Consider the following 13,473-nt stretch of genomic DNA (forward strand, 5'->3'; position numbering starts at 1 on the left):
TGGCTTTTTGGCAAAATAATAAAAGTGTAAAATTTGCTTTGCTTCTGGCTGTTTATAATTCTAGTTCTCTGATCCGGATGGCTGTGGGTGCACCGGTACGGTGGTGGCAAATGAGAGCCAGTTTATCGCAGATCAAAATTGACCAGAAAATTTGGTGCATATAATTTTAATTCTCCCTGCCACGTCGGTATAAATAGTGGTGGGTGCTTTGCCATTTTGTGTAAAATGTAAAATAAGCTCCTGAATGGACGAGGAGGGCAGTAAATTGCTTCCGCAGGGCCTTTGGACGAGGTTAGGCTGTCTTTCCATCACTAAAGACAATAAATGAAGAACAGTAGGTCACGGAATACACTCTGTGAGAACGAAGATATGCCTGCGATGCAATGCTACCTATCCAATTCCACCGTATGACACAGCCACTAGTTACAATTTCAAAAACACGGCTTTCGCAGCATACAACGCAGTTGACAGATTAATTTTCATCCACTAGTCTAGAAATCTTTGAACTTGAAGTGATATCTATCAACTTCAGAACATTGATGACCGAATGATCCCAGTTTGTGGTGCCATTTTACAAATGTGTTAAAAAATGACACACCAATTATTTGAATCCTGAGAATACTACAATGTATGAAAGTAGGGCATGATTCAAGACACTTTCCAAAGTGGGATCATTCCCATTTTTTGACGCAACGGGCATGAAGGATAGCATTTCCACTCGCAACAATTCGGCGTAGCTTGCCTAGAAGTGGCTGAAAAAACGTCATTTTACAATTACATTTTTGTACAAGATCAGTCTATTCTTATGATATTATTATTATTCTTTCATTCAACATCATCTGCCTCCACTGTACTGATGAGCTCAGGAGGAGCGGAACAGCTGTCTGGAGGGTCATTGTCAATATCAATCTATATACCGGAATTGTCCTCGCTGTCGTGATGGTGATGCGAGTACTCGAGTGCAGAGTTTGGATCATGCAAGGACTAGGTGGTGTGGTGTAATTAATATTTGGATTCCATAGTGACCGGGTACTCGCTACTCGTAGATCTACTACTACTACTACTAGTGGAGTGCTGTAGACAGGACTACGTAGGTCTACGTACTAATACTAGACTGTAGTGTACGATCGAGCGACATGAACACACAAAAATCGAATCGCCAGAAGAAAGCGATGTCGACGTCGACGATGTTCGACGACGCGACGTCTATCCAGCGATGGCAGCGAATCAGCGATCAGCGACTGACTCATATGAGCCAGCGCACGCGAAAAGGGGGCTAACGTACTTGCACTTGAAGCTGTCAAAAAGCACTTCAAAGTTTGACGTGCGCTTTTTGCGTGGATTTTGAAGTTGAGTCGCTGCGACTCTGTATAATCTCGCGCGTTTTCGCAATTTTGCGCAGGTCGATGACACAAGAATGGGGTTGACGGTCTAAGCTTTCCACCAGTCTTTAGATTTTGCAAATCGGTCCTCGCGTTGCTGAGATTCATTTGTTTGAAGCTGCGCTTGTTTTCTTGAGAGAGCTTCTTTCTCAACAATTTTTTCTCGCTCTTGCCATGAGTCGAAGAATAGTCTTCACTGTCGATGAAGCTCTTGCTGACGTGCTCAGGGAGTGCGAAGATGAGTTTCATGGCGATCCTGAGAGTAGCTCTGTCGCTCCACTTCAAAATTCTGGTCAGGAAATTGCTGAACAGGGCGTAGAATCGCAAGTAACATAGTTGACACTGACGACGCAGACTAACTCCACTACCTCAACTCCAGGGTGAACTCCGATGTTGTAGCAGCGAACTACCTGCATGTAGAGCCTCAAAGCGACTCTGATGAGGCTGGAGTTATCGCTGATGAAGAAAATCTAACAGTGGAAGACGAAGCAATAGTGGAGAACGTCCCTGCTGCTGCTGCTCCTCCTGCACCTGAATTTGCTCAGCTCCAGAATTGTGGATGCAGCAAGAACTGCCTCCGTAAGTTTGACAGAGTAACTCTTGAGCAGTCAACACTAAACATGAGGGAAATGGAGAAAAGTGAGAGCGATACCGTGCTATTGGGAATTTTGGAGTCCTGCCGCCACAATACCAGTCAGAACGCGCATGGGGGAAAGCGTCGCCGCGAGTCCTTCGCCTACAGCTTCCTGGGTGTCGAGGTGTGTGTTGGTGCGTTTCGCTACGCGTACGACATCGGCAAGAAGCATTTGTATGGTCTGCAGCAGCACCTGGAGAAACACGGACTGGTGGGGACTGGTGCCCAGGGACCATGGCAATACAGGCAGGCGACCACATAATGCGCTCCTGTACGCTAACATGAAGAGATGCGTTCAGTTCATCAACAACCATGCAGAAGTCAACGGCATTCCGCATCCAGCCCCGCTGCGTGGACGTGATGATGCTCCTCCAGTGTTCTTGCCTGCTACCCAAACATACAAGAGCGTACATGCCTTGTACAAGGAATCTTGCGCGGCAGCCCAAGTTGAGATCATCGGTGAATCATCGTTCCGCTCCATTTGGGTCGACAATTACCTGGTACGAGTGGGACCGCTTCCTGCCCGACTTCTTCCGGCCAATCCCAGCCGTGAGCCAGATGCACCACTTCACCTTCGCTGCTGCCACACCAGGAATGGTTGAAGTGCATTGGCGGAAACAGTGACTCTGTTGACATCCTGAAGACCACCGTGCAGGCAGTGCAAGATGCAGGCTTACCACCGGTCATTGCACCTGGAGGTATGAGCAGAGCTCGTCGCCAGTACTTGCACAAAGAAATCCGTCCGTTTGTGCAAGAGCAGTTCAGGGATGACCTATGCCCACCAGTCAGTGACTAGACAATTAGAGAGCCGTAACTGTACAGTTCTAATCGTGTGCTCTTCTGTAACTGTATAATATTCACACCATGTTGCCGATGAACACAATCGCGGAAATTGGCTGCTTACGGGCCACGACTGTGCATGTGTGTGATCTTAGTCGAAAATGCTGATTATGCCTCTTCTGTGTTGGTCCAAACTAGGCATTAAAGTGCACTCTGTACATCATGAATATTCTTCAAATGCTTCATCAAGAAAATAGTGTCAGCGTATGTACAATGTCTAGAACAGACAATCATTTTTTTCTTTGCACCGCAAAGTGCGATACTTGCCAACAGACCACCTGGCACTAAAACACCTATAACATTGCAACGAAAAGAGATTTTTTGATGCGGTTTTTTGCAAAAGATTTCTGAAACATGTTGGAGTAACACTAGATAGTCAGCTCGAAATGTCAGATTTTAGAGGTTAACCCCCTTTTCGCATGCTCTGGCTCATATTAATAATCATGCTGCGCTGAGTTAGCTCAGTGCGCGTGCACTGAGTCTGTGCATGTGCTAGTCTGTCTAAGTCTTTGGTCGGAGCACAAGAAAACCCCATCTGTCGAGTGGGGAAAATAACCCGAGCACGCTCGAGTCGTGTCATTCCCTACCTCCATTCTCCAGTATTCACGACTATCGCATGGGGCACGCTGATACGATCGAGTCTTTTACCCTTGATGTGAAAAGGTACATCGAGGCTCCAAAATATTCGTGATCATAGATCGTACACTACAGATCTGCGCAAGATTTTTTTCAGCGTCAGGGTCGGGGCTGTGCGCGCGCTGTGGCGTGCCTGTTTTCTGGGCGAGCAGGAAACGACGTGACCCTTTTCTAGCTCAGTACATGCAGGCAGTAGTGTTGTCAGTTTTATTTTGTTGTCATTCGCCATAGCCCGCTTTACCCTAGCACTAAGCACCAGAAGAGCCAGAAGGAAGGTGTCGATCACTAGTGGACACATTTGTACTAAAATAATAGCAGCTTCTCGGTGATATGCAAAGTCAGTGATCGCTCTAGCGCAGGAAACTGGAGCTGGGGAAATCGTTTAGTGCCCCTGCAGTCTTGTACTTGTAGAAGGTGTTGGCTCCATTATTTTTCTGCGTTCGTCGAGAATTAGCACTGATCAGTGATAAGCTTCCGCGGCCGCGAGCAGCAGGTGTTGGTGTGAGTGCCGGAGAGAGGTTCGCTAGGCAGCGTGCTGTGATCATCTCCAGCGCGGTGGTGGACGGTGAATTCTCGTGGAGTGCACTGGACGCTGCGGGGGCAAGATGGCTTACCACCACGACCCCATGTCGTCCGGTAATTCAGATCTTGTTTGCTTGTGTGGACCTGATCATCTTCCCGTTTGGATTTTGCGAAGTAAAACAATAAAAAATCATGAGATATGGATTTCCCATCATTCACAACGCTAATTTTGTCCTCTACTGAGTGCCAGCACGCTCTGGCAGAGAGTCCATGTCTGTCCTGACCAGGGGATGAGTTGGCGATGTTGTTGCTAGTTCGAAGTAGGTACATGCATGCATCCAGTTCATCAGGCCTGCGTGGCCGCCTGTTCCACCCATCTTAGATTGTAGAACAGCCCATGACTCATGAGAAACTGCGCACAGAATATAATTGATCTTCAGCTGTCACATGGTTCACTGTAGGAAAATGCCGTATTATCTCTAATATAAGCACAGTCTCCAATAATCTGTCCCTGCGGGAATTTGCGGAAAAAATCCTCGAAAACTTGCGCAAGAAATTGCGGCAGAAAACAACAAAAAATGCGGCGAAAAGTGCGGAACTTGCCAGGAACTCGCGGAATTATTGGCAGAAAATTGCGGATTTGGGCCAAATCACGAAATTTGTTGTATCCTTTAGAATCGCTATTTGCCTACTGTGGAAATAACCTACGAGTAGGATCATGGAAAGCACTGTATACTGCGTGAAAAGTGCAGAAAAATGTCAAAAGAAGTGCAGAAAACAACAAAAAACGCGGGAAATTGCGGATTTTTCAGAAAATCGCGGGTTTGGGCCAAAATCGCGAAATTTGTTGCGTCCGTGGAATCGCGATTTCCTGGAGGGACAGAATAATAGCACGTCTCCAATAATAGAACACCTTGGGGCGGCATTCAAAAAATAAAGTGCTCAGTCTCCATTATAAGCACACTGTGTAAATTCATTATCTGTACCGGCAAAAAAAAACCCTGAAATGTGTGTGTCATACATGAATTTGGCATGGCAACATGCCTCTGAAATGAGGTTGAAATAATAATGGAACAGCCTCCAATAAAGGAACGTCTCCATTAATAGCACGGGGCAGAGGTACATTGAAAAAATAAAGGACCGTGCTTATATTAGAGATAATACGGTGATCTGAATGTGATCGGCCGTGAATACAGGCTGTGTGTGTGGTGTGTGTGTGTGTGTATGTGCAGGGGGGGGGGGGGGGGGTACAGGCAGACTATAGAGGTTATGTGAAAGACACCTTGATGATAAAGAGATTTCCAGAATCGCTTATGGGCGTTATGTATATGCCACTGAGGCGCTAGTGCATAGCTAGCACGTGTTGTGCTGCTACCTCGCCGAAGCATCTCAACTGATGGTGTTATCGCATGGTCTCAACAGGCTAGGCTGTGAAAGGCTACACAGCCATTTCTTGATTGTACAGATCATTTCACCGTGACCCAGTCTTCAGACAGTGTTCCCAGTTCAACCCCTATTGGCACATCAAGTGCTAACTTAGGTACATATTACTGAGTCATTACTGAGTCAAGTTGTGGCAGTAAGCAATGCAAATCATAGTATATCTAGTACCGATTTTGTTTGTTTGTTTGTATACTTTATTGCATTTTGAAGGTTTTTTGTAATGATTGCCGGGATACGCGCAAAGCAGCACAATCAATGTTGCTGTTCTCTTTTTGAATTCTCTGCTCTCCCTGCATTCATATCATCAGTGGTTTGTGCATTCAATAAAACACCGTTTAGTAGCAAGGCAGCACACAGCAAACATAATGCGTCTGCCATGTACACCGAAGGATGTACCCAGAGTGCTGACAGTGCTCCACATCTGCCATGTACAGTGCTGGCAACTGAAATCCGACCCCTTAGCGGTGCGTCCTCATCCTAGCGGTCCCTATTTCGTAGTTTTACCATCGCGTGTTGGGCCTTTGCGATGAGAGCGCACCGTTCCGGGGTCGGATTTCAGTTGCCAGCCCTGTACTGGTAGCTACTTGAAACCTTTCGTCCCGGCCAAGTAACTGTGGTGTTTGGCTTTCATGAGCAGTTACAATTCTTTCACTTTTCAAGTACACTGTACAGTGAAACCTGTGTAAGACGACCGCTCAAGGGACCTTCGGAATGTGGTCTCTGTTACCAGGTGGTCTCCTTATCCAGGGTTTTGACTTGGAATAGCATCCCTTGATCCTGGTTTCAGTGGTCTTCTTGGGCAGGTGGTCGCCTTATCCGAGTGGTCGCCTGGACAGGTTTACAAGTAACTGGCTATTTGTCATCTCTCTTTCTCTCCAGTATTCACAAGCCAGACATCAGGAATGTCTTCCAGTTCCACAACCAGCATTGCCGCGCAGCATTTCCTGGATATCAGTGTGTAAGCGATGACGTAATAGGGCTTGAAAGTGCTACGTCACAGCATAGCAACAATTTCAAAAATTCAAAAATTGGATCCACTTGGATCCAGTTTTTGTATGGGTCCAAGCACATTTCAAGCCGTCTTACTCTCAGCAAGGTGATGTAACCAGTGAAACTGACTGATTTGGCTACTGGGGGCGGGGTTACAACTGGTGGCGAAATAAAAGTCACACCTGCATGCGACATGTGTGGGTTGCTATGCACCCACATACTTAGGCAATAGCAAAGTCACACCTTAGTGGATCCAAAAATAGAAATCTGATGTCAACTTACTACTCCCTGGCCGTTTTGACGTCATCACTTTCAAGCCCTATATGGAACAGTATAGGTAGATGATGACGTAATATGGATGATAGTGTAGTGAAGTGATGATGTAATGTAGAACAGCGGAGTGAAATGGTGACGTCACATACATGTAAAACAGTGCAAGTGATGATGTAATGTAGGACGATGTAGTCGAGTGATGCCGTCGTGTGAAAAGGAGGGTGTAAGTGATGATGCATTATGAACCAGTGAAGTCAAGATACTGGCATCGCTTGAACTTTGTATCCGTGTGCGTTATGTTCTCCGCAGTGGGTATGACTTCCGTGCAATGTGGGACATTGACTTTCTACGCGTGGCCGAGGATCTGGGCGGTCTGCTTGACGAGGAGAGCGCGGACCGGATGATGGTGGTTCTCTTAATGCCCATCAAGCCGCAAGGCGTGGACACTGCCGTGGCGCAGTATCAGCGTGCATTGAACAGCGCTAGTAGTCATCAACAGCGGAGCATGCTCTTTGCCACGCTGCACTACTGGAAGACCAAATCTCTCCAGCCCTGCTTTGGTGTCGACATCTTCGAAGCAGTCAACGAGGACTTGCCCGGAGTGGCGGCGCGCTGTAGAGCAGTATTGGGGGTAAGTTGGCAATGGTCTGCTATGCATGATCAACTGGACTGGTCAGTCTGCTATGCATGATGAACTGGACTGGTCAGTCTGCTATGCATGATCAACTGGACTGGTCAGTCTGCTATGCATGATCAACTGGACTGGTCAGTCTGCTATGCATGATCAACTGGACTGGTCAGTCTGCTATGCATGATGAACTGGACTGGTCAGTCTGCTATGCATGATGAAGTGGACTCTTACGGTCGCCTAGCTTTTGTGTAGTCAGCATAGTACTGTCACCACACCAGCGAATTGCCGTCGTCAAAGGTACTACTACTTCGTCAAAATGGGCAAAATGGTGGCTATGAAGTTGCCGGTGGCACATGGTCACCACACCGAAGATGTGCTCTGGTACGCCCCCGGCTGTGTCATGTGTGATCAACTGGCCTGCTATGAATGATCAGCAGCGTTGAACATTCTTTGACGTGAGCGCACCACTTCTCGTCATTGGTGCCCGGCACTTGGAATGTGTGATGCGTATTGACAACAACATATTGATGATGGGTATCATACTGCTGTTTGTGTGTGTGCACGTGTGTGGGTGCGTGCATGCGTGTGTGCCCATTATGTATTTGTGTTTGTGTGACACTACAGTTGGAGGTGACGTCCAGGACAGACTTGCGGTACCTGACCCAGCTAACACCACCACCCACTGCGGGTGTAGCTACTGCACAGGGCTCACAACACTGGGGCAGCAGCAGCAACGCAACCGCTAGCACGGCCGCTACTCTGCGCAACGCCAGCGAAAGCAGCGCAAGTCCGCATCTGCCACCTCCATCGTCACGGCAACCACGACCACGACCCGGGTCTTGCCTGAACATCGCCGACGTCAATACACAACTGCAGGCTGCGATGAACTGTATAGGACTGCTGGACCGCGTCTGTCAGGGTGAGCGCTCCGGCTGGGTGCAGCACCCTTGTCTGTGGGACGGAGGTAACCCGGGGAACCAGCGTTTAACGCACACACTGCAGCAGCTGGTTGACTGCAGCCAGACCCTGCTAAGTCACATGACCTGCAACCAGCAGGCTCAGAGATACCATGATGAAGTGCAGGCGGCCCAGGGCAGTGGTGGTGGTGGCGCGGGCGTTGGTCAGAGACCTGGGCTGGACGGCAGCCAACCACTGCCTCCACCGTACGCGTTTCACGCGCAGCCGGAAAGCGTTCACGGTGGAATAGTTAGCGGCGTGGCTCAGCCGGAGACACGGCGATACGGTATGGGAGAGGCCAGTCGAGCTGCTTCGGCCTACGCGAACACGGCAACTGGCGGAGGTCAGCGAGAGCATGCCGCCGCCACCACCACCACTGCTGGACCTGAGCAACGCTACTCACAACGGGCGCCAGCAGCATCGGCGAGACACGACACTGGTGAGTGACTGTCTGGACCGTTGCCTTTCTTTCTGTGTGTGTGTGTGTGTGTGTGTGTGTGTGTGTGTGTGTGTGTGGCGTGTGTGTACGTGCGTGCGTGCGTGTGTGTGTGTGTGTGTGTCACTCAAAGTGATAATTCACACAGGTGTCTAGATTGTAGCCGGAGTACATAACCCCAAGAGTGTGCAACTGCCTGCACAACCTCTATGCAGTGCTGCGGCGGCAGAACTTCACATCACGTGACATGGTTCGAAAATAGCCGAAAATAAATATGCTCTTCACTTACAGTATGTATCCATCACCAGTGCGCAACTCGCGGATGGGTAGGCCCACGGCGGAATTTTTTTGTTGACGTAATCTCTTCGACGACGCACGCGCTGCGGGTCTTTTGGAAAGTTTTCCCTCGTGCACTTGGCCGGGCTTTACACTACAAGGTCGGTGTCCAGCACGTGCTCTCACGTTGCTCTGCGGCAAAATGCGCGTTTCTCTGAAAAAAGGTGACGTCAACAAAAAATTCCGCCGTGGGCGGGGGTATCTGTAGGAGAGATCCGGAGCTGCACTCTCTTGTTTATCTACTCTTGACGGTACTTTTAGTTACGGTACTAATACACTGGACTACAGTGGTGGCAACCGAAATCAAACCCCTAATTTTCGTCTTGGAGTGCAACACCGATTCTAGCGGTCTCTATTTTGGTAGTGTTACCAGCGCGTGCTGGGTTTTTGCAACGTGAGCGCATCGAGCAGGAAGTCGGATATCAGCTACCACCGCTGTACTAGGGGACGCACCAAATGAAGATGGCATCAACGAAAAAATTACTTTGCTTAGTCTGTCGACAATGCTCTGCCTCAATTTCTAGCTGATTTCTTTGCTTCGAGTGGAGAAAATATACAATAATTATTAATGTGCGCAAGCTGCACTGCAGCCGCTTCATTACATGAGAAACCCTACACACACCATCCTCAATTCAAGTCACAGTGGTCTCTTTTTGAGAAAATAAACCCGAAAAATATTGCTCTGGGAAGCGACAGTAGTGATGACGCGGAGGAAGTACAGCACACACTCACATGTCTCATCCTCTTCTCCACATGCCATGCACAGATATCACGGTACGAGGCCTCACGGAGAGCGTTCAGCACATGGACTTCAGCAGCCACAGCCCGTCGCCGCACCAACGGCCACCACCGGTGAACACGCAGGCACGAGCGGCGTCGGCTGACCCAGGTGATGATTCACTGTCAGACCTTGCGGTGATGGGGGCGGCGGCGTTGGCGGCGCTGCCAGACTTTCATGAGGACTTGCCGGACGCAGCGGTGACATTACCGACGTGTGTCAATGATCCCAGCGTGACCAGTCGTGTTCTAATCGGCCGCAATGCAATCATACCGCAGAGCATCGAGGGTCTGGACCGCGAGAGAAAGGAATGCATTCAGTGAGTGCGTGGCCGTCGTCGCTGCTGCCGTCATGTCTTGTCTTGCTGGGGTTTCTTGCTGGGGTTTCTTGCCGGGGTGTCTTGCTGGGGTTTCTTGCTGGGGTGTCTTGCCATGTCTCAGCAGCCGGTCGTGTGTACCAGTGCACTTTGAAACATCTGAACTGCGGACCGACCCTGTGGGGACTGGTTCCATCTGACCTGCATCGCCTAGGACGCCCAGACAGATCTGGCCTGCATCAGCCTGAGCAGGGAGTTGGTCAGGGGTAGGGGGTTGGGCAGCATTTCTCTGATATCCTAAACTAAAGCTTTCAAGCAGGCTCTCCCCATACCCATAATACGTTATGCTCCACCGGCCTAGTGTGTGCCACAGTGTGTGTGTGCGTGTGTGTGTGTGTGTGTGTGTGTGTGTGTGTGTGTGTGTGCGTGCGTGTGTGTGCGTGCATGTGCATTTGTGTGAATGCATGCATGTGTAACGTGTATAACTGGTTCCGAATCACAGATGGCTCCCAGACAAGATGCTCTGTTGCCCTCCCCTTGGCTAAAACGTCCTCCCTTGTACGCTCTCCACTCTTTGTTGCTTACTCTTCTTGGCTTGCGCTGCCCGCTACTACGCGCAATGCCAGTACCCTGGACGCATTTAAATCTGCTCACTAGATTCACCATCACCTGTCCCTCCCATGCTTCTCCGTCTTGACCATTACTTTTCTTCTTTTATTCACCATGGTTGGTTAACACCCACATCTCCCGTACTGGCTGATTTTCTTCTCATGCCATGAGGTGTTGTCTATAATAATAATAATAATGTGCATGTGTGCACGTGTTTTTTTACACATCCTTTTACACACACACGCGCGCGTACACACAGGGGCCATGGCGTAGACTTCCGACGAATAAGTACGGGAGAGGTCAAGCAGATTGCCGAGGACCTAGAGCATCACCTGACCACCGACCAGCAGCACCAGCTAGCCAACACACTGATGCGCCAGATTAACATCAGCACCGGCGCGGTGGACGTGATCGAGGGCAAACGCGCGGGGGACTGCACTACTGACCAGCATCGTGGATGGTCGTTTCTGGCCGTGCTGCTGGACGTCTGGGGTCCCAATGTGCTGGATACGCATGCCACCGGCAAGGTGGTATTTCAAGCGGTACACGCGATATCAGAAGAGGCAGCCACCTACTGTGCAGCCGTACTCAAGGTAAGCTTTCAACACTAGCTGCTCTTGCATTCAGGTGTCCGTACAGTCAGACCTCGCTTATCCGGTCCTCTTTTACCCGGATCCCTCGCCATCCGGAAGAAAATCGTTGGTTACCGATTTACAGCATATGGCATGCATACATACAGTATGTGTGTTCGATTATCCGGTTCCCTCGCCTATCCGGATATTTTTGTGGAAAACGGATGTGTGCGGTTATGCGAGGTCCGACTGTAGTACATGTACAACACTAGCTGCTCTTGCGTTCAGGTGTCCGTTGTACATGTACAGTGCAGCAGGGGCATAGCAGGCGGTCCGGCCGGTCCGGCGGCTTTGGCTGGACCACTGTTTCGCCCGACCACGGCCAAAAGTGCCCAGAATGCAGGATTTTGCACCGTAATTTCAAAGTTTTCACCGGGGGAGACCCACGGACTCCCTCCTGCCTGACCACCTCCAACGGCGCTGCTACGCGCCTGGGTAGGCATGCAAGATTCTAGACTCGGAGTCACGTAGCGATGCTTTATGCAATCACCATATTTAGTATACACATTACCCGTATGGGGTTACCCACACATCCCAGAGTGCATGACCTGGTGACCCTAACTGGGCATACCTGGTGGTCACTTTGCCTCTCTGGCATGCATTGATATCCTGTCGTTCATCTTTAGTTTCATGGTTCTTTGTCTAAAGAGATATCCTATTGACAATGGACTGAGTGTGAGTGTGCTGGTGACTGTGTAGTCACTACATCTAGCGCACGCAAAGAATCAACAACCAGCCATTGTATGTTGCTCAATGAGTTCACTGAGTTCAATAGCTTTAAAACTCTCTCCGCTGCTCACCAGCGTGTACTAGTCTATGATTGTGTGTGTGTGTGTGTGTGTGTGCACGGCCGCGCGTGCGTGTCTGTGTGTTTGTTCATGTGTCCTTGGTGTGCAGTTCCCGCCGACATCTTCGCCGACATCTCGAACATAGCCCGGTGCATTGAGACTAGATTGTGCTGGCAAACCAGAACCCTGGCGGAGGCATGCGGAGGAGCATCTCTATCTGCAGACTAAGCGTGAATAAGTGCGCTGACAAGCTGACCAAGCCCTTGTGGAATCCCTGACCATGCTGTTTTGGAATCCCTGACCAAGCTATGGTGGAATTCCTGACCAAGCTGTTGTGTTGTGGAATCCCTGACCAAGCTGTTGTGTTGTGGAATCCCTGACCAAGCCATTGTGGAATCCCTGACCAAGCCGTTGTGGAATCCCTGACCAAGCCGTTGTGGAATCCCTGACCAAGCTGTTCTGGATTTTGTACTGCCTGGTCATTTGCGTCACACTGTGATTGCTTCACAAGTCAGCTACCATCACGTCGTCCATGCAGGGCATGGGTGTGGATGTAAGCAGTCGTGCATAGGCCCAGGACATGATACGCATGACTACAAAGTATGCACTGGCCTCCCGGGTGACCATCACTAAGTCTGGGGTGCTCATGCACTGGAGACTGTCTGTGGATAGTAATCATGCAGTTGACCAGACTCCCTGTTCCCAACTTGATTAGACTAGTCTGTATCGTTTACTGATGCAGCTCTTCGTTTTGACAACTTTTCACCTGTTTTTAAAAGCTTTTGTCAATTCCAGTATTTGTAATTTAAACTAATTTTATTTTCCGCCTTGGGGCCCATAGCAAGGATGTTGAGTCTCTTGCATCCTAGCCCTGGGTTTTTTTTTAAATTCGACCCTCGCCGCGCCGCGCGCCTTCGTCAGCATGACTATTCTTGATGCTCGCACGTTCCTGTGTCCGTGTTGGATGAGAGAGAAAAACGATGTGTTCTTGATGAGTAAACTGCTTTCCTGCCGAGCACCTTCCAATTATGATGGCGTCTGAAGTCATCGATATCTCGCTTGATGTATCATTTTATGAATCACTGAGTCTGTACACAGCCGAGTATACGTGCGTGCATGCATGCATGTTAGCAAATCTATAGGAGTACATATTTTACATATTTTACAGATCTTGGCAAAGTTTTCTTTCTATGCCATTACACATTGCGGCCTCTCTCTCTCTATTTAGCTAACCTTGTTTTTTTAGATAAAGAAGATTCCGTACCTTGTG

At 49.2% G+C, this 13,473-nt stretch overlaps 1 protein-coding gene across 1 annotated transcript; it reads left to right on the forward strand.

Moving 5' to 3' along the window:
- The first annotated feature begins 3,603 nt into the window (after nt 1-3,603).
- LOC135824456 (uncharacterized) lies at nt 3,604-13,471 on the forward strand. The gene is made up of 7 exons (XM_065337193.1): nt 3,604-4,128; nt 6,337-6,415; nt 7,030-7,351; nt 7,976-8,747; nt 9,847-10,177; nt 11,043-11,376; nt 12,313-13,471. Exons 1-7 carry the CDS (start codon nt 4,098-4,100, stop codon nt 12,346-12,348), a joined length of 1,905 nt encoding a protein of 634 aa, XP_065193265.1. The 5' UTR covers nt 3,604-4,097; the 3' UTR covers nt 12,349-13,471.
- Nucleotides 13,472-13,473: the final 2 nt, after the last annotated feature.

Source organism: Sycon ciliatum, chromosome 9 (genome assembly GCF_964019385.1).
Source record: "Sycon ciliatum chromosome 9, ocSycCili1.1, whole genome shotgun sequence".
Lineage (NCBI taxonomy): Eukaryota > Metazoa > Porifera > Calcarea > Leucosolenida > Sycettidae > Sycon > Sycon ciliatum.

Coding starts and splice junctions, on each gene's coding strand:
- LOC135824456 (XM_065337193.1), top strand. CDS start 4,098: ATGGCTTACCACCACGACCCCATGTCGTCCG. Junction 7,352..7,975: donor GCTGTAGAGCAGTATTGGGG/GTAAGTTGGCAA, acceptor GTGACACTACAG/TTGGAGGTGACGTCCAGGAC. Junction 10,178..11,042: donor GAGAGAAAGGAATGCATTCA/GTGAGTGCGTGG, acceptor GCGTACACACAG/GGGCCATGGCGTAGACTTCC.